At 39.0% G+C, this 24,548-nt stretch overlaps 2 protein-coding genes and 1 long non-coding RNA gene across 5 annotated transcripts in view; 1 reads left to right on the top strand and 2 right to left on the bottom strand.

Moving 5' to 3' along the window:
• The window catches only part of LOC123960283, a 6,709-nt gene extending 1,482 nt beyond the window's left edge, over positions 1-5,227 (top strand). Inside the window, exons 2-3 of the long non-coding RNA XR_006822495.1 lie at positions 4,790-4,946; positions 5,060-5,227. This is a non-coding gene — a long non-coding RNA (uncharacterized LOC123960283). The remainder of the gene's footprint in view (positions 1-4,789; positions 4,947-5,059) is intronic.
• The window catches only part of rnf122 (ring finger protein 122), a 21,625-nt gene extending 6,051 nt beyond the window's left edge, over positions 1-15,574 (bottom strand). Inside the window, exons 1-6 of one of the 3 annotated variants that reach the window (XM_046034938.1) lie at positions 15,440-15,574; positions 15,172-15,348; positions 8,902-9,058; positions 1,584-1,629; positions 1,454-1,495; positions 1,236-1,318 (exon numbers count right to left, since the gene is read on the bottom strand). In XM_046034938.1, coding sequence (XP_045890894.1) covers positions 1,236-1,318; positions 1,454-1,495; positions 1,584-1,629; positions 8,902-9,058; positions 15,172-15,196 — 353 coding nt within the window. In that variant the 5' untranslated portion in view covers positions 15,197-15,348; positions 15,440-15,574. Of the gene's footprint in view, positions 1-1,235; positions 1,319-1,453; positions 1,496-1,583; positions 1,630-8,901; positions 9,059-9,157; positions 9,336-15,171; positions 15,349-15,439 lie in introns of those variants that run through there. The other 2 variants (XM_046034939.1, XM_046034940.1) reach the window with 2 other exon arrangements.
• A 2,352-nt stretch (positions 15,575-17,926) lies between these two features.
• Positions 17,927-24,309, bottom strand: LOC123961007 (gamma-glutamyl hydrolase). Its single transcript, XM_046036091.1, is given in 11 exon segments — positions 17,927-18,379; positions 20,393-20,530; positions 20,731-20,824; positions 21,526-21,632; positions 22,064-22,202; positions 22,857-22,941; positions 23,059-23,109; positions 23,505-23,619; positions 23,752-23,808; positions 23,941-24,062; positions 24,064-24,309. Coding segments are annotated over 11 exon segments (1,098 nt in total). The 5' UTR covers positions 24,135-24,309; the 3' UTR covers positions 17,927-18,260.
• Between the last annotated feature and the right edge of the window lie 239 nt (positions 24,310-24,548).

Here is a 24,548-nt window from a genome sequence, read left to right as displayed (position 1 = left end):
ACCGCAGAGGTCCAACAGGACGGCTCGAGGAAGTCGGAACCGGCTCATAAGCCACTCGTCCTCATTTGCCAGCAAGTCTTCTTGCTGTCTGAAGATGCATTCACTCCAAATCCTTCCATTTGCCACATCTTCTAAGAGCGCAAGATCAGCCATTGTGCGTCATTACGCATTGTGATGGGGCATTTTATTTCCATCCATTTAATTGCATCTGACAAGCTACAGATGTCGGTTATAATCTACTTGGAAATGGGAAATAGTTCAGCGCAAATGTAATTTCTTGTAGCTTTCTAAATGGTTGAGACATACATCATACGTTATTTTATCAAAAATAAAACAAACTAAAGGCATATGCATGAATACCATGATTCCGTAGCTGATGAAGACATTTTTACTATGAAAACAACTTTCCCCAGTGGACAAATAATATCTATTTAACTATCTATCTATATATCTATCTATATATCTCCCTAATTATCTATCTATCTGACTGACTATCTAATTGCATCTATATCTGCTCCGCCAGACGCAGAATATCATTGGCGAGAATATCAGTTTTGTACATTATTTCGTTCTGTTTACCATCTTATTTATGAGGATGAATTCTATAACATGCCAATATTATTGCAGAACATATTTCACTTTTCTTTTTGGAAATATGTGTTAATTTGCATTTCTGTTGCAGATCGATCAAACGGGTGTTTATGTAGGCTGTTAATTGTAAGACTTGCTTTGTGATGTCTTCGTGTTATTTATGAGAGGCAGTATTGCCATTTATTTTACACAACGATCTACAGTTTCACACACTTTCACGTGTTTCTTCCATCTGCCGACGGTGTCGCCATTTCTCATTTCACCCGTTTTTGTGCGTACGCCTGGGTCAGATCTTGCGTGAAGGACCGCACATTTTACCGTCAAGTTTGCTTTTTATAAATACCAATTATTGCGTAGAGAGCGGCGTACGCCTTCTTTTGTGCGTACGCAACGTTTATAAATGAGGCCCCTGATCACTTCTCCCTTACCCTGAGTAGAAAGAAGCAGGAGATGCGAAAGCATGAATGAATGTCAGCACTGTTGAACAAGCTGCAGTCGGGAATACTCAACCAAAATCTTAAGCTGTAATTCCCGACCACTGAACTTCAGCTCAAACATGAACATTTCCATTTTTAACAAGCCCAGGCGGGAACCAAGTGGTAACAGGAGCAAAGAAAGGCTTCGCTGTGCTCTGCAGTACTCACTTCCTGTGGAAAGCATGTTGGCATGGCAACACTCCCAGCTCATCTTTCACTTTGAAGTCCTCGAGACACACGGCGCACGTCTGCTGTGTGAGTGAGTGACAGACAGGACAGAGACAGAGAGTCATGTCATGATTATGCGTCACTTTTGCTTTTACTGAAAGTTCTTACAAACGTTTTAAGCTGTGTGTTTGCTGACTGATAGCAAATCACATTCTTACCCCATGAAGACTCAACTTTTTTGGATCTCCTTTTAAAACCACCTGTACGAGTAACACAAACAAGATACGCTTAAGAGAGATTGTTTTGATTTAGACCTTAAAGTGTGCTAAATATTAACCTCAGGTTCACCTCTCTGTATCCAAAGCGCTCACTCTGGGCTTGGTGTCGTAGTTTGCTGTGGATGAACAGAAAGAAATGCATTAAAATAACTTGACAATCTTTGTAACCTTCACTCAGTTGTACATTGTATTTACTTATGTTCATAGGTAAGGAAGAAGTATTCAGATCCTTTACTTAAGTAAAAGTACAAATACCACAATGTAAGAATACTCAGTTTAAAGTAAAAGTCCTGCATTCAAAGTAAAGTAGGTCAGTGGTTAAGTGTAAAAGTATATTTAATCATATACTGTACTTATGTGCAGTTTTGAGGTAGTTTACTTAGGTATTTTCATTTTATGATAGCTTTAGTTACTAGTAACTTGGCAGTTTTTGAATTTACAGACAAAATATATTTGTTTTTAACTACCGAACGCTAGTTAAAATCACCTCGACCAACTACAACAGTAAAATGCTACTTACACATGAAATCATCATTAATAACAATTCAATAATATATATTTTATAAATATATAACACTAATAAGGACATATGTTTTCTGCATGATGAGTATTTTATTTTTAAGTAAATTTTTCTACTAATACTTCTGGACTAAAAACATAAATACAGAGCTAATTGTAACATGTAACTTGAGTATTACATTATGGGATCTGAATACTTCTTCTCCCAGTGGAGAAAGGACAGAAGTATTATCACAAAAATGTACTTAAAACTGCATTAATCAATTTATTTGGCGGCTTAGGGGCAAAGGAAACAAGCTCTTCTTTTAGCTCTGTTTTTGGTCTCTTAACTCCTGAGGGAAATATCTTTCTCTTTAGCTGCTAAATTCTCCACTATGTTCACCAGCTAGTTGATTACTGTGTCTGTCTCCCGTTTGATGCTGCACAGGTGGTGCACAGTGCGTTTGTCAGAGCTTTTTTGCCAAAAGCAAGTTGTGAGACAGTAAAATTGCAATTATGAGGTAAATAATGAGCTACGGGGACACAAAGCGGAAGGAAACGGCAAAGTTGGGTGATAATTCTCTGTTGGTTCGTGAAAAATATTGATAAGAACAGAAGTATCAGTAGATATACTATATTATTGAAAACAAAACTACTAACCATACAGAATGGACCATTATATTAGTATATTTTATATTATTGGCCCATTTTCATTGATACATTAACACTAAGCAGCATTTTATTGTTGTTGCTGGTCACGGTGGAGCTCAATTTAATTACTTTATATACTTTTGGGTTGTTTAATCTATACATATGCATTATATCTTTTTAATTAATCATAGGGTATGTATCTAAAATTTTAATCTGCAAAGTAACTATAGCTGACAGAAAAATATAGTCAAATAAAAACAATATTACCCTCTGAAATGTATTGGAATAAGAATAAAAGGGTGCATTAAATGGGACAGTAATTGTATTTACTGTATAAGTACAGTACATGAGTAAATACTAGTACTTAGTTACTTTCCAGCCCTCCTCATTTGTTATTAAGAGATAAAGGTGTCTGTATTTATTCTAAGCTTGAGTTCAACAGCAGGTCATCGGATTCAGGCTAACACTAAAGTTTGTGTGGTTAAATTATGGGGCATTATGTGTAACAGAAGCTGTGTGATTGCAGGGTAAGCTTTGATAATTAACTGTCTTTTCAAACAGCTCCAGTGGCCACACATCCATAGTGAAATACATGTTCCTCTGCAAGCACACACACACACACACACATTGTTCACAAGTAATCATGTACCTCCAAGCAAATGCTTACACACATACAAACACACTTAGACACAAATATACACAAACATGGCTAATGAGTGCGTTGCTTCTTTGAATCCCCGCACCACCCCCAAAAAACCAACAATGGAGAGGAGATCTTTATCACATGGCGAGCTGTGTCGGTTCAGGGGGTTATTTTTGGCCTCCTGTTTTTTTCACAACTAAACATAGACACAAATGTCTATCACTGTCTGTGATTTGAGCCTGAAGATGAACGCAGAGAGACAGCATCTGAGATGAAAGGTGATCTGATTATCTGTGATCTGATCTCCCTCAAAAGAAACAAAAATTAAAAAATATATATATCTAAGTGAGTTGCTGTTTAAAGTAAGGAAATGACAGTTCTTCATTGTTTTTGTCACTTGGTTTATTGTTTACGCTGATTGCCGCTAACAATCTTCCATGTAGAACAATGAGAGGATACAAGTTTCACATGTGTTGAGGTTTCCCATGCCTGGAGAATGATGTGAAGTGGGTGAAAGGGGGGCATGGCGGCGATTTCAGCATTGCAGCTGAGCTATTGTGCCCGGTCTGCAAGAATAGACGATCCTCACACAGCCATTGACCAGTTCTTATTGTATGAAGTAACAATGACTTCAACAAGTATAAATGACATAATTATAGGTGCAGAAAACTTCTAATTTAACAACCTCAACCAAACCAATGCTTTTCCTCTCAGAAATACTGTGTATTCTGGGAGGCAAATACTAGATCACTTCCATGGTTACTGGTATTAGCCATTTATATTTCTAGATCTTAGATATCATATTTAATAGTGTTACTGCCATGCCTTCTAAATCTGGCACTAAATCAGCCTTTGCAATATCGTGCACAGCATATTACAGGGCTAACAATTAGTTGATTAGTTGAAATTAATCGGCAACTACATACATTTTGATGAGTTTGATAAATTGTTTGAATCATTTTATAAGCAAAAACTACAAATGAGCAAGTTCCAGCTTTTCAAATGGGAGGATTTGATGTGTTTCCATATTTTATATTAATCGATTTGGACAAAAATATGCAACTTAAATGTATGTCACATAGGCTCTGGGAAATTGCGACGAATGTTTCTCACTATTTTCTTTGACAAAACAAATAATAAATTAAGTGAATCATAAATATAATAGTCAGTAATCGTTAATTGTAGTCGAAGGCTCCTGGCCTCATGTGATGGTTCCAGCTCCATCAAAAAAGCTTTCAAGTATGTGTCTCAAGCTTCTGTTCTTTTCTGCAGACCAAACAGATGTTATTTCATCTCCCAAAAAACTTAACCCCCTTGCGTCCGATCTTTTTGTTTTTTAACTAAGTTATTGTCTCTGTTTTGTCATTTTGTTAGTTATATATAGTTTTTAAGTGTGTGAGGCTGACTGGAGTGTTTTGGTTTTTCTGTCGCTCTGCCTTTCTCTCTCTCTTCCTTGCGGTTCTATCTACTTTCTACCTTGGCAGGTTGGCAGGAGGCGTGACTGGTGGGGACGCATGGGGCTGGCTCCCACACCTGTCTGGCAGACTGATTGGCACACCTGATGCGTATCATGTCAATCTGTGCTGCTTGATAAGCCGTGCAGTTCTCCTCTGTCTTCACTGGATTGTTACGTTGAGTACTGTAGGTTTGAAGCCGGCATCCGGCCTAGTTGTTACGTTGTATTCTCTTTAAGCTTTTCTTGTGTTTCCTGTTAACTGTTGGTAAACCTCGTCTCTGTTCTTTGGGTTTCCTAGCCTGGAAAGGACGCCGACCCAAGTGCTCATACCTGCCTGCTTCTTTGGAGGATTACACTCTGCCTGCCTGCCCAGCCTATCTTCAAGCCAGCCACACAGCTATACTCCCCTGCTCCCACCTTGTCTTGCGTGTGCACAACTACTGTTCAATAAACTTTTTGAATGATATCCTGTCTTCGTCTGCTTCTGAGTTATGTTAAAACTATACCTGACAGTTTTGTGTTACGTGTAGAAAAAATATTAAAATGGTCATTATGTTCATTTTCAGGTTCATAATTTTATTTAGGGGTTGTACCAGAACAGGTTTACATGGTTGAATTTTTAAAAAAAATATTTTACACACATTTTTCACTTCTATTTGATCATTGTTTTGGAGTTGCATTTGTGCAGTACCATGTAAGGACTATTAGCCAATCAGAAGCAGAGTAGGGCGGGTCCTGACAAGCCGGTAACCACAGCTTCAGTAACCAGCTTCGCAACCTACACAGGAGCAACAGTTTCAGAGTGGTGAGTTATTGATTTGTAACAAATTGATCTTTCATACTTCACGTTTTCACTGTGCACTGTCTCTACATCACAGTAACAACTTTGACTGTCTGGAGCGTATCGAACAATCGGTAGGGAGGGTGGGGGTGAGGGCAGGCAGCGGGCGGACGTCTTGTCACTGTATGTGCTGCAAATCAGTGTATTTTTGAGGGCGTGCCACACTAGGCGAGCATTATGACTAGGGTAACTCCCTCCAGGGTGGAATTTGAGCTTTTTCACTTTGCAAACCTATAAAATACACAAAAAAGATATATAATCACATTTAACCTATGTAATTATTAACACTGAGAAGATCGATGAATTTAAAACAGCACAAATGACACCAAATTTGCCAATTAATTCTACAATCTTATTCTACCTTTTCAAGGCATTAAAGATTGACTTTTTGTTATTCCATATGCTAATGTGCCATCTCTCAATTCACTCATTTCCTGCTTTGACATTTACGGTTTCCAAAGAGCAGAACAGCTGGAGCTCCGACTCCTGCCAACACATAGGATATGGAGGTCAGGCTGTTTTTTAAATGAATCAATTTATTTCTAAGGTGAAAGTCTATAATTATTGTCAAAATTTATTGTTATTTTAGATAAATGATGTGTCTAGGTGGACTAATTCAGGCTTTCAGAGACTTCTTCTTTTGTTTTTTACAGATTTATCCAACTTAATGAATGCCTCTGACCTGATAAGCTGCTGACGTTATTGTTGTGCTTACATGTGTTCTAAGATGACCTCCAGCCTGCTCTATCTGCTGCTATAGCAAATAAAGTCACTTTATTGTCCCATTTTCTGCAGATACGATCTGAATTATCTGAATTAATCTGAATTTCCAGGTGTATGGGACTTTATGGCGATTTGAGAAGCACTTCTAATTATTAGAAGTTTCACTGAGTACACTAACCAGTCATGTTTCCTGTTGGCTAATGAGAAACTGTGTTAATCTTTAGAAACTGTCCTGCTCTGGGATATGGACCCTTCAGGGGACTTCACAGGTCCAGTCTCAAGAATCTCTGACAGGAAATTAAATGAGTCAGATTCACTTTATGTGGGGAAAGCGGCTCTGGTGGCTTAATATCTCTGCTCTCAGTCATTATATTGTCTGGTTTTAAAACACTGTCAGCTTGCGCCTACACGTTATGGTTCTCATAATATCTTTCTGACTACTGTAGTTGCTGTGCTGCTCCTTAAACTGGATACAGATCCGCCGCTGTACAGCACATTGGGGTATAATTAAATATATGATATTTTCGATTTTTGCACTCTGGCACACTGCTGTGGACACCGCCAGTTTGTGCCACTATTAAAAAAGCATCTGTTATAATATGAAGAGTGAAAGGATTGATGGTGCTCAGCAAATCTTCCTCAGATCTCAAGAAAACTTTATATAAATGCTTATTATGATTAAAGGAGAATTTAATTTAATTTGTTTTAAGTTAAAATCGAACGTCACAAACTCCCTGACACACAGGATTTAGAGAGAGCCTGTCTTAGAGGGATAATAGGAAACCTGCCCCAGTGAATGGCATGCATCGCTCAGTATTCATCTGATGAATCACCCGGTCTATAAATGAATTCACACTCACACTCCTACCCAAGACTACCTTCAGCATGTTAACAGGGCCAAAAGGAAGTGACTCATTGGTTATGATTCATACGCAAGTGCTTTAAAAGAAACAGGACGGATTCCGAGCTTTTCTGAAAGAGCTGATGGTCAATTTAGTGGCGGACGCAGACCAAACAAAACATTCATGATTGCAGAAATGTGCCTGACCTCACTAATGCAACATGGATTTTGATAAATCAATAGTAAATATGTTCTGGTTGTACGCTTGCGTTTGTCAATATTTGGTACTAACTGACCCAACTTAATATTTATACAAGGTTTTTTCAGCTTAAAATCACTAGAAAAAAAAACACCGTTAGTGACGTGCATTCAGCACAGTTGGCTCTGTATGTCTCCAGCCGACAGTCACAAATTTGACATTTTGATTACACAGGCAATTTGGACAGCAATTCAAAATCATATTCAACACTGAAAATAGCACACCACTTTATGAGATGGCAATAATAATAATTTTCCAAACGCAGATGCTCAGTCATCCAAAGAGAGCTCGGGATAAAAAACACACCCTACTGCAGGTGTAGATGTTTCCTTATGTGGTTTTGTACACTGCAGACGTTCATGTGTGATGTTTTTGTGTACTCCCACTGTGTGCTATTCAGACCACCTTTATTCTGAGTGTCTCTGCAGTTTTCCTCATTGCTGTCCCCACAGATTGTGATGGGCTGCTTCCTGTTGCCTCATATCCCGTCCTTCAGACACAAACGTCCACACAGCTCATCAGGGAGTTCACAGTTCACAGTCAACAGCGGGAGAGGTCACTCTGTTCCTCTTTCCTACCTTCTTCCCCGCCTGTCACTGTGTTTCTCGCCTGCACACACACACACACACACACACACACACACACACACACTCACATACTCCCTTCTTTTTTAGGGTTGGCAATGTCGGTCAGTCCACCACTTTGGTCCAGACTGAAATATCTCAAAAGCTATTGGATGGATAGTGCGACATTTTGTACAGACATTCATGTCCCCCTCAGGAGTAACTGTAATCAGTGTGATCCCTTGACTTTCATCTTTACTTTGCCTGAAACTACCTGCAAAACTAATGACATTCCCATCATCCTCAGCTTTGCTTCGTGTTTCATACTAATCAGAAAATGCATATGAGCACACTACATTCAATTGTTGGATAAAATTGTTCTTGTTGTCATGTTAGCATGCTGGTGTTATCAAGTAATTCAATATACAACCTGACAAAGTTGCTACAATAGGGCGTTTTCAAACCTGCGTTCCTTAAGAATTTAGAATTTTCCCCCTTGTTACGATTTGTTTAGGCAGATCTGAACACCAACCAAAACAACCACACTGAGACCCAAACAAACTCTGGAGTTGTGGGAAAATGATCCAACCAAAATCCGACCCAAATACAAGGAGTACTCTGCAAGTTGCTGGAAGCTAGTCGGTGAATGAACAAAATATGTTGCCATTTTGATATTTGTGCAGATAGGACCTTCTTCTCGACTGTCTTCCTGTCTTTATTTTTTCGCCTGCCCCAGACCCATCTAACCAATAGAGTGATCGTTCTCACATGGCTTTAAGTGAGGCATTTTGGTTTGTAACCAAGGGGAAAACGCATAAAGTTTACCAACTCATCCACTGATCTGAACCAGAGCAAAGGAACTATAGTTTTTAAAACACCTTTTGTCTTGTTTCTCTTTTCTGTTGCCTCTCACCTGATGAAGTAACAGCAGAAGATGAGGCTCAGGATGAAGACAAAGATGCCTGTCCCGAAGATGACCATGTAGATGTTGAGAGGCAGGTCCTGGAAGGTGATGGGTGGCATGGTACACGACTTGTTGGAGTAAACCAGTCCCAGACCACAGAAGCACCCTGAACAAATACAGAGGGAAGATTTAAAAACACATTTACAGGAAGACCAGGAGTGGCAACACATGCTAGAAAAGGCAGAGAAATGCAGGCCTGACACACCTGAATGCAACTGTGCACATAGCTCATCTCTTTTTAAATTACTCTGCTATTCATGGGCAGCTGAGGGTCAGACCTGCAGCTCTGTTCGCCTATAATGGAAGCCAAAGAATTGAAGCTTTACACACACAAACACAAAGGTCTATGTATGTGTTTGTGTGCAGGAGGGAAAGAGGTGCCCTTTTAGTTTTGTACTTAAACATGTAGAATACTTCTAATGCTGTATCCAAGCAACATGTCTGTCTTGTATAAAGTAACAGTTAGCCATAGACGAAAAGATTTTATTTTCCCAGCCCTCTTTTGTGGATAGGGCCCAGGAAAATATTTTTAAGACACTGATGAAATCTAGTTCGTCAGTTTTAAGACTTAAAGCACTCACACTCTGAGAACGAATGAGCAAGCTGATTAAAATGGCAGCATAAAACCTCAAACCAAAGATGCTTGTATTCTTATACAGGCAGGTGATTCATCCATATACACTACCAATGACAGTAAAAATACATGCTTTTAGGGAGAACTTTGCCGTGTGCTCCAATCCAAACAGATGCTTCTCCCATTAAAGTTGCCTTCTTTGCTGTCTACAGTCAAGGTCAGAGGTAGAGAGTTGGGGGAGGGGGAATTACTGACGAACACAGTGGCATGACACTGGACAGGTTGCTGTATGTGTGCAGTTTACAGTATTTGATTGGGTGTGTTTATTATGTTATTTGTCAGAAGAACCACAAATTCCCAAATCTCAAGGGAGACACTAATGCAGGTAAACAGTTGTAGATTAGATGGACAGAGACAAGGAGATACAGAGAGCCCACTTGTGTTTTGTGTGTCTGAATGAGTAATGAGAAGTCAGCATCTGCGTGTGAGAGGGGGCTTTGTGAGATCGGGGTCACACTAACCCAGCGAGCGATAGTGAATCGGAGCTCACATAGGACTCATTGCAGTCTGGTGATATGAACCTCTTCATGTTACAACAGGAACAGGAAGTCTCGTGCCACAGAGGGTCTGCAGGATTTCGGTTGGATCAAACACTACAGCAGCTGATTTCACTGATTAGCACGGCTTCACCCAGAGACAAGGTAGCCATCAGTGAAGTCAGCTTGTGTATTGTTTAATCATAGTTCAAGAGTCCTGGCCTTCAAAGCTACACAGCAGCAATCTATCAAAATGTAGAAACAAAGTGTACCAGATAGAATTATATAAAAACATCTTTTTCAGAAACAAAATTCCCCAGTCACTCCTTTCTGTTTAGAAGTTCTTCCTGTGCCAATTTCCTCCCACCGTCCAAAGACAAATAGGTGGACTGGAAACTCTAAATTGTCTGTAGGTGTGATTGTGTTGTCTGTTGATGGACCAGCAACCCGTCCACTGTGCACCTTGCCTCTTGCCCAATGCGTGCTGGGATAAGCTCCAGACCTACAGTACATATGACCCTGAACAAAATGAGAATTTTAGAAATTAAATGGATGGATAGATGGACAGACAGAGAGACAAACTAAAGGGCAGATATATGGACAAAAGGAAAGATGAAGACAAACTAGCAGACGGATGGATGGATGATGGACAGATGATGAATAGATAGAATGATGGATGGATAAACAGCCAGACCAAAGGGTGGATAAATGGATGGATGAAGAGACGGACAGACAAACGTATTACGTATGGATGGACAGACAGTTTCCTACAGCCACAAACAGGATACGCATTTTGGAAAATGTATGGTGAATTGAGAAAAAAATAGATGTACGGATGAATGAACAAACAAACAAACAGATGGATGGATAGATGAACAGTTGGATGTATGGATGGACAAATTAATGGACAGATTCAGGGAGGATGGATGGATGGATGAAAGACGGATGGAAAACCATATGGATATAAAGATTAATGAACAGGTAGACGAACATATGGATGGATGGAGACCTTTACCAAATTCATTTCCCTGTGATGGGTATTGTTTTATTGGGCCACAGTTTGTTTTATCGATCCTGTATTTCTAGTCACTCCTACAGCCAAAGTGACATGTTGACATTTCTATTTGGCATTTCTCCCGCCACACAGTGGAAATTGCATTGAGTGAGAGGATCAATACTTCCCACCTCTTATTTCCACTCTCTCTGAATGAGCGGCTATGCTCCATTTATCGAGGCCCGTCGACACATTCATTCAAGACCCACAGCTAAATGACTTCACTCAGCGAGAGGCGATCATTACCAGGGACCTCCACGTTTGCCTGATCCTCAACATTGTCACCATGAGCGTAAATTAAACACAAACTGATCGAAGGACATGTGCAGGGCTGAAGCCAGGATTTTACAAATACTGGGGCCGTGAGATTTCTTACTTTATTAAGATGTTTTTGACTAGCCAACAAAATTTTATTTAACTGTTAAATTTTCATTTAACTGTTCGATTATATTTTCTGTAAATCTTATGTCCCTACAATATGGTCTAACTGTCCTTTCAAAGCATTTTCTACACTGCCAGCAATCCTATTTCATATTTCATAAAAAGGCACAGATCCAAGAAAAGTCACAAAAATGAATTAAGATCTGTTGCATTTTCTTCTCTCCTCTACCATTAAATATCTCATGAGCCCCAGGTTAATCTTGTGAGGTGACCAGCATAGGATTTATGAGGTCAATGCCGGTATTGAGATTTGAGAGTTCAAAAAATCTGTTGATGATATTTCTGTCACGATTCTGGTCTGATTCTGTTTTTGTACTTTATGTTCAGCCCAGTCTGTATTAGTTGTATTGATTCTTGTTTTGGGTCTGTCTGTGTTATGGTTAGTTTGATCTGCTCTGTGGTTTGGTCTTTGTTTCAGGCTGTTCTTCTGTACTTGGTTATTTAGTCTGCTTTGTCTGTTCTGTGTTTTGGGTCCTAGTTCCAGTTTAATTCTTGTCTTGTGTTTTGTAACCTCTCTGTGTTCAGTCTGTCAATCCCCCGGCTTGCCCGTGTCTATGTGCTGCCTTGCCTTTGAATCACCTGAGTGTGCCCCCGCCCTCCTCGTTAGCCAGTGGTTAAATGTTTGTCATTCCTGTTCTGTCCTTGCTGGTCTGTTGTTTGTCTTGTTGTTGTGTGTGTCTGCCAGTTCCCCTGTCTGCTCCTGGAAATATTGCCTGCTGGAATGTTTTGGATTATTGCCATTTGTTCATGGACCTTTTGCCATGTTTGGATTACCTTTGTTTTGTGGGTTTCTTTGGTTTGTGTCTGTCTGCCTCAATTTGAGTGCCTGGACTTATTTGTAAGTTGCTCTTCATGTTTGGTTAAATAAACCTCTTTGAGACCATCCTGCAGTGTACTTGTCCTGCGTTTGGGTCCTAAAACCTGTACCTTCCTGAACACACGGCTATCGTGACAATATCAGCCGATCATTTTCTTTACAGAATCCATAAAATAAAAAAAACATTTTTGATAATGTTCCTCCAAATTAGTTTTGTGGGCGTTGTTTTTTTATAATCACGACCAAGAACTGTACTGGGCAAGACATTTTACGGGTGAAACATAAACTTGTCACTACTCTCTGGTGTGTGACTCTGTTTCAAAACACATCTTCAGATATATCTGCAATGAGCTAACATCAGCTAAATCACCTGTGATGCTGCTGCAGACTTACAATCCAAATCTGGGTCATTTGTATTCAAGTCTTGGTGTGTGTTTGTCATGTCACAGCTGTCTGCATGGATGAGCACTCACGTCTTCCTCCTCCACCTTTGTATGCGTGGAAAGCAAACAGCTATATGTGGTATTTTGCTTTGGGTGGAGCCCTGTATGACCACTGACCTATATATCGGCACACTCAGGAGGCAGCCCGTTGCCATGGCGCCAAGAGCAGCAGATGCAGAAAAAAGGATGGAGGCTAGCTATGGTGAAAGTTCTTTATTTTGGCAACAGAGAGAATCGGAGCCAGTCGTATTGAGTTTCAGCTGTCAGACAGGTTCTCGTGTTGTTGTTCAAAAAAGGCAGGGAAGTCCCTCCGTGATTTCACAGAGCTGTAAAATACCTCGTCTATGGCAGCTTCCCTGACAGCTCCTACGAGATGCCTGGTGGGGTTTTGTCCTATATACGCTGTGTTCACACAAAGCTGCGTCTGCTTGCACCAAAGACAGAACTTCCCATCAAATATTTAGCAGTTCACATGGGGAGGAGGTGGAGGGGAGGACACTCAAGCCTGCCTGCCTGCATGAATGCTGCCGGTTTTCAAGAAGAAAGTAGGCTGGGCCCAAAACTCCCCATCATATGCTTGAAAGTGCTACATGTGTCACGCATAAACAGGAACAAATACACATGATCACACACACACACACACACACACACACACACACACACACACACACACACACACACACAGAGACACACAGCGCAGATGCTGAGCTGTGGCTGCCTGATACTGCTTCATTTTTCCAGCAGAATGTCACTCTTTGATACTGTGTGTGTGTGTGTTTCCCCTATGAATAGCAAGGGAGTTGAGCAGCACAAAGGGAGCAATTGTTCCTGTCTGAACACCACCAACAGCCCACCGAGGAGGTTGCTGAGGCCGCTGCGCTCAAACAGGCGAAGTCAGAGGGAAAAGGCCACTAATCCATCATCTTCACCAGATCTCACTGTGACAATGAAGCACCGGCACACCATTTCACCGCCATGAAGGAACTCATTTTGTTTTAACATGACAGATGAGCCTGCAGACGCAAACAGCAGTTTCAAACACAGACAGAGAGGTTGTTCAGACCTCTTGGCTTTCGAAGATAATTGGTCGAGGCCAAGACAAGTGTATGTGAGAAACCGCAGATAGAGACAGTCAGTGTAAACAAGATTACCCAGAGAGACAACATGTTATATAGAGAGCACAATGACTGGCCTTGTGTGGCTCTCAATTGGAATTATTTAGATGGAAATAAAGGATTCTATTGATTAAGCAGTCTGTTATTCTACCAATCAATACACACATTGATTAAACATTCAGATAATCGGTGTCTTAACATGTTCCTCACAGCAATAAAGCCACCCTCTAAGGAATATTTTTGGAATATTTAAGGGATACTGTAGGTAACTTAAAATACAATTAATAAATGTGTATTTAGCCTTTATAGGAAGAATACAAAACATTTAACAATTGGTTTATAACACACTATAATGTACAGGGCTGCAACAAAGTATTATTTTCATTATCAATTAATCCTTGTGTATAAAATGTCAGACAAATGTGAAAAATGCCCATTATAATTTCGAAAGCCTACAGTGAAGTATTGAAATAGTTTCTTCTATTTGACCAACAGTCCAAAATCCAAATATATTCAGTTTGAAAATCTTCACAGTTGAGAAGTGGGAGCAGGAAATGTTTGGCATTTTTGCTTGGAAAAAAAGTCAAAAAATTTATATATATTTATATGGATTCATTCAGTTAACGTTGACTAACATTGACCTCTAATAATGTAGTTGTAAGCAGATATAAGGACATTTTTAAGTGTTTATCGCTGCACAATATTTGTCGACAATGATCATATGAAGACATATTTTATATTATTACGACTGTCTCTTGCTAAATTGTCTGTCAGTGTCCTGTGAGCTTCCACTTATGGGTGCCCATACTAACAGTTATAGTTACTCATAGTAACACTAACATACAGTACTTTATACAACTACAGTATAGCATGTTATTGAACAGTCTATGGTTATAAAACAGTCAGGACATGTTTATGTGCTGCTTATGTGTCCTAAATAGGGGGATTTCAAATAAAGTGATCCCAATAAGTCATATAGGACACTTTTAGCTCACTGTTAAGAAGTCTTAATAGAAGTAGGATGTTTTTCTTTATTATAGGGTGAGACTAAATGTCTTTTCTCACAATGGAAATGTGTAAATTTAGAAAACACTGGAGCAATTCAGAGGCTGCAGTCTTATTCTGTAATATGAACCGCCACGAGAGCTTCACTCCGCTGAAATAACAGGCTGTGTTGTACATTAGCTTATATATCACAGAGGCCTAACAGCGCTCTCACAATATAAAATGACTGCTCACCGTTACACCACTGAAACGGGTGCATCAATGCACCAGAGGGAGTCCTCGCAGGCGGTATCCGATTCGTGTTTACCAACAAGCCGCAGCGCCCGAGCAGATGGATTACCGCAATAAAGTGCACAAGCAGAGCCGGTTACTGTCTGCCAGCAGTGTGAGAGGTGAACGAGGCAACAGCACCTGTGAAAAAAATATGAAAAAGGTCGTAAAAGACGAATAAAAAAAGGTGGCTAAAAAGCGTTTGTCGAAAGTTGGAGCGGGGTTCTGTCACATTATTTGCGCGCTGGTTTATTCCTGCAGATTCGGGAAAAGGAGAAATGGTGATGTGGGTTTCCCCTCTCTTGTACTCGCTGTGGCTGTTTTGACTCTGTTATTATTTATAGACGGCATTACACTGACCCAGCAGCAGCAGCATCTGTTTGAGAGAGGGGGGGAAACTAGAGCACTGGCTCGGTTTTCCTGCTCCCGCCCCCGCAGACGCTTACTGACATGCGGCGAGACCAATCGTCAGGTGTCTCGGGTCGGCGTGTGTTGTGACGGCCCGACTGTGTTTCCTGTCATCATCTGCCGTTTACTTAAGCATGTGTGTTTTTAAGGCTAACTAAGAGTCAGTGCAAATATTTAAAAAATATATATATACCATAGTCAGTCCAAGTCCTGTTTCCTACAGGGCCGAATGAACCCTCTAGGGTGAAAACAGGCCCCTACTGACCAATGTTTGTCCCACACTTCCTGTGTCCTATGGTGTAGGGCTATGTTTCTATTTATAGCTGAAACAATTAGTGATATGTACGTTTAAGTACAATTATGCTGTAGGAAAACTTGTAGGCTACGTTACTTTTAGATTCAGGCTACTTTAGACTTCTACTCCCCTGTTCATAGGGAAATACTGTACTTTTCCACTACATTTATTTTCAGATTTGACACTTATAATTAGTTATATTTTACATAACAAAACATTTGATATATGCTTATATGATATAATGCAGTCCTATTTGTACAGACTTTTTCGACTGGGATGGCCCAAGTGGCGCATTGACTTAATGCGGCATGAAGTAGTAGGAGAGACCAGGGATGGTTATACCATTTTGTCTGTATCTTGGAGCTATTTTAAGCCAGTGCGTTCAAAATGTGATACGAACTAGTTACATGTGTCTGCTATTAAATGGTGTAGCTGTTATAGCTGCAACATAGACAGAAAGTGCATGGTTTAGTCTCAAACAGAAGGAGGGAAACATTACAATTCACCCCATAGTCCGGGTCAGTAGTAACATACCCCAGGGAGAAATGTGACAATATGTAATAAGGAATACGAGAAATACATGATATTTAAAGCTTTTTTTCAACACACATTTTTTAACATGATTGATGTGTCTGTGTGTGTAGTGGTGATTCAAGTATCTTAATGTGTTTAATATGTTAATGTCAGTCATAGTGAACATAATAATAATTACAAAGCAGGCAATGCTATGTGCACCAAATTAATAGTGTGTGTGTTTTTGCTTGTTTGTCTTACACCGTCACAGTGGTGACAGACATATGGCACTCCTGGAGTTCAGGCCTCCTGGGCCCACAAAGAAGCCTGCAGGTCTTACACTAACATTTGAACATAATAATAAAACAATTAAACATTGCTGTGTGTGTGTGTGTGTGTGTGTGTGTGTGTGTGTGTGTGTCAGATACTAACTGAAATTCTAAGAAAACATATAAATACAGCAAATTCTTTTCTTGGAATAGGTTGTAACATCTTCATTGTTGTTACAACTAACCCTGATTCTTGTAGCCATAACCTAGTTTACCTTACAGCTTATAGCATTAACATTAGCACTAACAACATGCATGAAAGATATCTACATACTATATTATACATACATACCATAAACATGTTTGATGAGTTTAAAAATGATCAAATAATTATGTTTCCCTTTGTAGTATCAAAATTTGCTGTGCCTGCCAAAAGACGCTACTTTTTCACATGTGGAATAAGGTCTAAACTGAGCATGTGCAGAGCGAATCTGATGATTTATAAATTGTTCCTGAATAGAGAAATTGCCCGTGTTACAAATGATCTGATTTACAACCATCACCGGTCTCCCCTACATGCAGGAAGGCGTGCGCACATGTGGGCACACACTTTCAGAATCAATCAATTGGGATTTATTTTTAATTTTTTCAACATTTTCACATTGTCATTGTGAATTTCATTTTGCTTGATGAAGGTATAAATGCTGTTTCAAAGCCGTATCCACGCTGCCAGGGATAAAACTCTGGAAATACTGAAGGAATTAATCCTTTATTTCAGACTACAGGTTCATTCTTGACCTTGAAAACACTGAATGGACATTGTGGTGAGATTGTTCTGTTAACTGCGGTTTCCAAAATCAACAATGAACTTTCAATCTTAAGTTTTATATTGAAGAGGTTTGTGTAAAAGCTCAAGAAAAATGGAAACTCCATCTGCAGATGAAGATCATGTGGAAGTGTCGAAAGCTCCAGAACAGCTACTAAATGGGGCTTTTGGTGAGATAGTTAGGATACATCTTCACCTCTTTATTGGCCTATGTGTTGTGAAGCCTATAAAGTATGTCCACCAAATGTTGGTCGCAGATTGTCAACAACCCAGAAAAAAATATAGTGGACATGACCCTTACTTTACTGCCCTGGACAAAAAAATCCCCCCCCCCCCAAAAAAAAAAAACCCACACCCACCCACTTCATTTCCCTTAAAGATCCATCCACACGTTCTAACACAAAGGAATTCATTTTCAAAATGGCAGTTTATTTATACAAATAAGCACTTTAATAGCAATAATGGCATATAAAAGTTTTTAAAGGGTAAAACAATTACTGGTGTAGTAATCTCTACACAGTGTGATGAAAAGCATTTCTGAATCAGCACACAAGTGGTTGAAATTAACCACTTTGTTCAGAGGCTGAGCTGTAATTTAAAACCAGACAGACTTTGTGAGTGCAAGTCTGATGTGAAGTGGTATGTTACACCATAAACGGTATGTTAAATGTTCTGTTGCGCAATACACTGTATATGAAGTGGTGTGTTGTAAACACACAGAGTGACACATGGACAGAGACACTCAGAAGAAATAGAGCTGCTCGTATCCTGTGAAGTTTCCAGCATAGATAGGCGTGTAGCTGTAGATCAGTGACGAGGCTTCTTCCTCAGGATTGTCAAACTGATGTAAACTTCTCCTTCCTAAACAAAGCAGAAGTGAGATGCATGTGATTACACTAGAATAGCTGAATCATCTCCATGGGGAAATTGGGTAGAAACAGGATATAGAAATGTTCAATTTAATATCTGATTTGTTTTGAGTGTATTTGGTTTGACTTATAATGGGTTTTCTCCAACAACATCTTGGTTGGTCTGTTATTCAAGCTCTCCTTGTCTCTCTGGGCGTTGACTGTATCTACATTGCAAAATCGATATATATATATTGTGCAAAATGAAAACTGGAAAATCAATTGAGAAACAGTTTATGGATACAATATCACAGTGCAGTCTTTTTTTGGTTCATCCTGTAAACTAAATACCTACAAGAAATACCTGACAAATTAATGTATTGCATCACATTTCAGCAATAATTATATTAAAATAATATATTTCCATGAAGCAGTCCTGCTCATTGATTTGCAACATCGCTCATAATAGTCTAATACCATCAGTGATACATATTAACTAGCTCAATAGAAATGGCACCACAGGAAAAATCTCTGATGGCAGACTAAACTTCTAAGCCATTTATATGTACGATATCTATATCGTCAACCTTCAACAATGCAGGTTTTTTTACAAGTATTATTTCTATTCTTAAAACCTCCATGTGTATAACACTGATAAAGTGGCAAAATATGTATCAAGTAACTAATAGAATTTTAAAAAATGTATCATCATTTTGTTCACTTGACCAATACCTGCAGTGTCAATTGTACCCATACTTGTTAATAATGGGACTTTCCTAATCAAATGAAGATTTCTCTTTGCAAATGCTAAGGCCAGCTGGTACATATGCTTGATCCCTGGATGTGCACCCTGGAGACCCTAACCCTAATGTTGTTTTAGGTTAATTTAAATAGGTATCACTTAGGGGTGGGAGAAAAAATTTAATCTTAGATGCATCGCGATGCGGACGTGAAAGATTTTGAATCGATTCAAAAATGTCAAAAATCGATTATTTACATGTTTATTAATATGGTTATGTTGATGGAACCCAAAAGGCGGGAACTCTCTGAAGTGCGGAAGTGCAGCACCCGGACAGTCAGTGGTGTTCCCCTGTGTTCGGCACACCACCGCTGCAGAATGAATAACCTACTACCACCCTACTAGAATTTAACACAATCTTTAATATCAATGCACAACTCATGATTTTCACTCTCACACTGTGTGAGCACAGTAACACTCATGGCTTGGCTGACCCCCTGGGTGTCCTGTGTGTGCGTAGCGAACGAGTGGGCAAGCAAATGAGATGAGTTATTAGAGATATTAGCAGTAAATTGTCAGTCTGGCATTAAACGTCCAGTGTAGGTCCCGTTAATAAAAGTCTGTTTTCCCCAACAGCTGGGAAGTGAAGGCTGACTCTTGATTGTGCTTTGTAACGCCAGCTAAATCAGTAAAGTAAACGTTAATGTTATTACTACTTACTTGTCCAGAGTTCAGAACATCAGGTACAAGTTAAACTGGTGTACAGCTCAATCCTGTCCTGATACTAGTTAAATTATATTTCAGTTTTCAGAGTCTTAAAACTGGTTGTTAAAGAAAGAAGGTGGTGAACAGGAGGAGCTGTGCTTAGTAAATTAAAATAAGGAAGCAAGCCCTTTTAATCTAAGGAGGAGATGTTTTTTTTAGATTTTAATGTGCAAATTAAATGCTTAGTAATTATTCAGATATCACATAGAAAGAAAGATGTATGTATATCTGAGTTGGCATTTACTATGATACATTTACAGTTATCTAAAATATCAGCTCTCATTTCAACACTTGTCAACGCTAGGGTTGGTCATTTTGGATACAATCTCATGTAACTGTGATACAGTAAACTTTCTGGAAATTAAATTAATTAAACTGTTTATAAGTAAAAAAAATTTTTAAAGCAACGCATGAATGTCAATTTGTGGTTAATCCATAAGTGATATACTTACTTTCCATACTTAATACCTAATGATACGATCAGTAATTATTATTATTGATAATGTGTGTTTGTCATCTTACCTTCTTTGACAAAAAACTCAGCGAGCAGAGAAGATAACTCAACAGCATGAGGGGAGTGAGGAAAGTTCAGATTTTTGTCCCACTGAAAACGATTCACCTCTGGGTGCCACTGTACTCCATAGAAGGGATATGTTTTACCTGGCAAAAAACAAGTATAGCTCTAGTTATCTATCTTACCTTATCTTATCTTGAGACAGATAGATAGATAGATAGATAGATAGATAGATAGATAGATAGATAACATATATACATATATATAAATGTATGTATATATGTTATTACAACTCTGTTTCTGAGCAATGATTAAGATTGGCAAATGAATATAAAATAATCTTAACCTTCTATGGTTGAGACAAAGTGGGCTCCATTCTCAGCAATGTTTGTCGACAGCAGGGAGAAGAAACTCTTCAGCTTGTCATTGTCCTGGAAGGTCTGTAAGAACATTTGTTTCATTACCTTTGGTAGTTATAAGCTCTTATTATTATTTTAATGCTCCATATTGTGCGCAATATTCATAAAGTTCTAATGGTTGCTTGTCTATAAAAAGCATGATTTCTTGTGCTTTTTTTGGATGCCATGTCTTCTCTGCGTGGGATCAATTAAGTTTATCATCGTTCTTAAGTACATGAACAGATTAATTAGCTGAGAATACCCCCAGGGCGAAAAATACCCATCTCACTGTAGACTGTGAACAGTCTTCCTGTGCTGCAATATTGAATGGCCCCAGGTTTGCAGTATGGTAATTTGTTTAAACACAAATTAATTTAGCATTGTGCATCATATAAGCTGATATAGCACAAACCATCTGCAACACCGTGAACCCTGGGGAAGTAATCCATCCAATATTAACCATACAGTTTATGGGGGGAAACTCTTTTTATTGCAGGCAAAGTAATGCTTAATAAATGCTGTACCTGCAAATTGATCATGTAAACATCTGTACTGTTTGTCTCATTAAGGTCCTAGTGATACAAAAGTTTCAGTCCTGTGTAACAGAAATCTTGGAAATCATGTATCTTGCTGTTTGGTGATTGTTTCTGATTTAATTTCTCAGCACAATAACAAAGGAAAACCCCAAGGGTAAGTGAAACACACTGTACAGTGACACTGTTTACCAGAGGGATTTACTGTACCTTTACTGTAACTCCATAGTTGTGAAAATTGCCAGTCAGAGGTTCTTGGGTCAAAGCCTTCATAAGCCTGTGGGGGAAACCCTTAAACATCCTACTGGAGTCGGCCTCTGCAGGGAGAAAGGTTGAGGGGTATTTAAACATATATATATATATATATATATATATATATATATATATATAAAAAACAAACATTATTACAAAATTTAAATACTGAAATAATGCAGATAGTAGCAGAAGTTTTCATTTGGGGGCCAAAATATCACCACAGCAAATTCCTCGTATGTGTAATACACTACTTGGCAATAAAGCTCCTTCTGATTCTGATTCTGATTCAAAAACCCCTCCGATTTCTAACTTCCTTCTACTGACACCAAGTGGTACGACTCAGTACATGCAGTTTTGCAGAAAATGTTAACAAACAATTAAAATGCTTCCCCATACTGTATATCTATTTAGAACATACTCCCTGAATTCAAAATATAAATTAAGGCTGTGGGTTACACATAAAGCGACCAACAATACTGCAGTGAGCTATAACCTGTGGTCAGGTTGAGCGGCATCGCTATGTTCTCAGCTGTAGTGTTGGTCAGCAAATTTTCCCCAGCCACCAGTACAGTCAGTAGCTGCATGCCCATGCATGTCCCCCAGATGGGGAAGAAGTCCCCTGCATCATTGGCCTGAAACACACACACACAGTTGGAGTTTTTATGTCTGAAACAATAAAACAACACGCAACTCCTCTTAACAATTTTAGGACAAACTTTTGTTCAGTCTGTGGCAGAAAAGCAATGACATGTCCTGCATTCACTGCAAGGACTATGATATTACAATAAACTGCACTTTAAAACCAAATATATTAGCCCTCAGTGCAAAACTTGATTCCTTTGGTATTAAAATGCTGATTAATAATAGTCAAAAGTATTTTAATGTCAGAGCTGATTAAACTATTCCACATACTGTCAGCTGGTTTTAACGTCAGTATGTTTTATTACCTTATTGTATGTTTTGCCAGCAAAACCTAACAATGCAAAGTAAATACAATAGGAGCAATCATTTCATGTAATTTTAATTATCCCCTCTGAAATGCTATGAGGTCTTACAAAATTAAAATACTCTAGATAGGTAGACTCTGGGTACTCTAGAAAGAACAGTCCCTCAATCTGTACTTCAGCACTATATTTGAGTAAATTCACTGTGGTTTCTGTCTAATGAAAATGTTCAAAAGACAGATAAAGGACAGAAAGATAATCTTAAAAAGAAGATACATAGATAGACAGAGAGACTAACAGACAGTTAGTCAGACAATTAACATAATGCTCTGCTGTACGAACCGTGAGAGCGAGTTGGTAAAAAATCCTCGCCACCCTGGCAAACTCTGATGTCTCCAGATCTGCAGCTCCCCCAATGAAAACCAAGCTGAACACACATCACACAGTTAGAGCATTGACAGATGAGTGAGCACTGAGGGAAAAAAATGCAAATAGTGTATTTATTTAAGATATAAATGTACACCTTTATAGTGTCAGAGCTCACCCATTTATCTTCTTGAAGATGTTTTCATATTCAGCTGTAGTAAGAGTCAATCTGTGGAAGACAAAATGTTAAAAAGCCCACTCTTACTCACTCGATTACTTTACATTGTTTAGACAGCACAAAATTACAGATGACATAGAAGGAGACAGAGGAAACCAGGTGACAAACAAACACAAATGCAGCAAATATCAGTGATGTAACAGTAAATTAAATCACGGGTTAACATCCAACTAATGTCAACTACAGTTCCAAACATGCTGCATTCAAAAGACATCATCCTTAAATAACTCTTATTCTTCAGATTTAAAAAAGTGGGTTGATTGTTTTGTGTCATCCATAATTGCCTCACTGAAAGTGACAGATCACATATAAAAAAAAAACTCCAGTAAAACGTATGATAGGGTCTATCTTTACTGTTATAAACAACATGACAGGACTCAACCCACCTGATAGGAATCACTCTGCTGCCCCCAGACTCAATGTATTTCACATAGGAGGCAGGTATGTAGGTCTTCCCGAATGGTTTCATAACGTCATCTGTAACTATCTGAGTCAAAATACCTGTGGGACAAAAACACAGCAGCTGTCAGCACCCGGTGAAAACAAATTAACAGTTAAACAGAAACAAAAAAATGTAATTTGCTCTGTTTTGCACAAATCTTTGCATCAAGCCTAGTTGAACTTTTCACTTACCGATCACAGGTCTGTCGTTCACAGCCTTGTGGTTGAGTTTAGTCGGCATAGCTCTGCTGCAACAGAAGCAGCAGGCAAAAAACAAACACAGATATGTTGAAAATCCTGTACTGAACATGTTGCCACCTCAATTATTAAATATAGTAACAAATCAAGGCTTAATTCAGTGTTGTGAGGCTGTTCGAGAGTGTTGACATATGAGGGAAGCTGCAGCAGACTTATATATGTCAAGTTGGAAGAGGATATAGTCGGTACAGGGAAGTGAGGAATGTCCAGATTTACATGTGATGACTCCTCTACTCAACATGCCGGCAAGTCGACTGCTGAGGTAAACATAAATATTCTAGCTGACAGCACGGACTTTTTGACAAAGTTTTAATCATTTAGTGTGGTGGGAAGCGATGCAGGTTCATGGCTCAGAGGAAGGTTTTGCAATAAAGTTCACAACAATGACATGTAGGCATGTAAGAAAGCAGCTCTCGGTTCTCACAGCACACTGGGATCCAACATGCTGTCAAACAGGTTTCAGTCGAAATATGAAAGTATTTGCAGAGGCGTGCACAGACTGTGGAAACTGAGGCCAAACTTTCTTGCAGGGCCCCTGTTTTGGTTCTGTAACACTATGGATACCACTCCAAGGGTTGCTATTTTAAATGAATTAATTAAATTCAATTTAAAATTTTTATTTAGCTTTATTTATATAGTGCCAATTCATAACAGAAGTAATATTACTTACACAGACGAAACAATCCCACCATGAGAAAACACTTGACGAGAAATTTCACCATCGCTGCCCC

Source organism: Micropterus dolomieu, linkage group LG21, assembly GCF_021292245.1.
Source record: "Micropterus dolomieu isolate WLL.071019.BEF.003 ecotype Adirondacks linkage group LG21, ASM2129224v1, whole genome shotgun sequence".
NCBI classification, from domain to species: domain Eukaryota; kingdom Metazoa; phylum Chordata; class Actinopteri; order Centrarchiformes; family Centrarchidae; genus Micropterus; species Micropterus dolomieu.
This window is presented reverse-complemented; position numbering and strand designations above follow the sequence as displayed.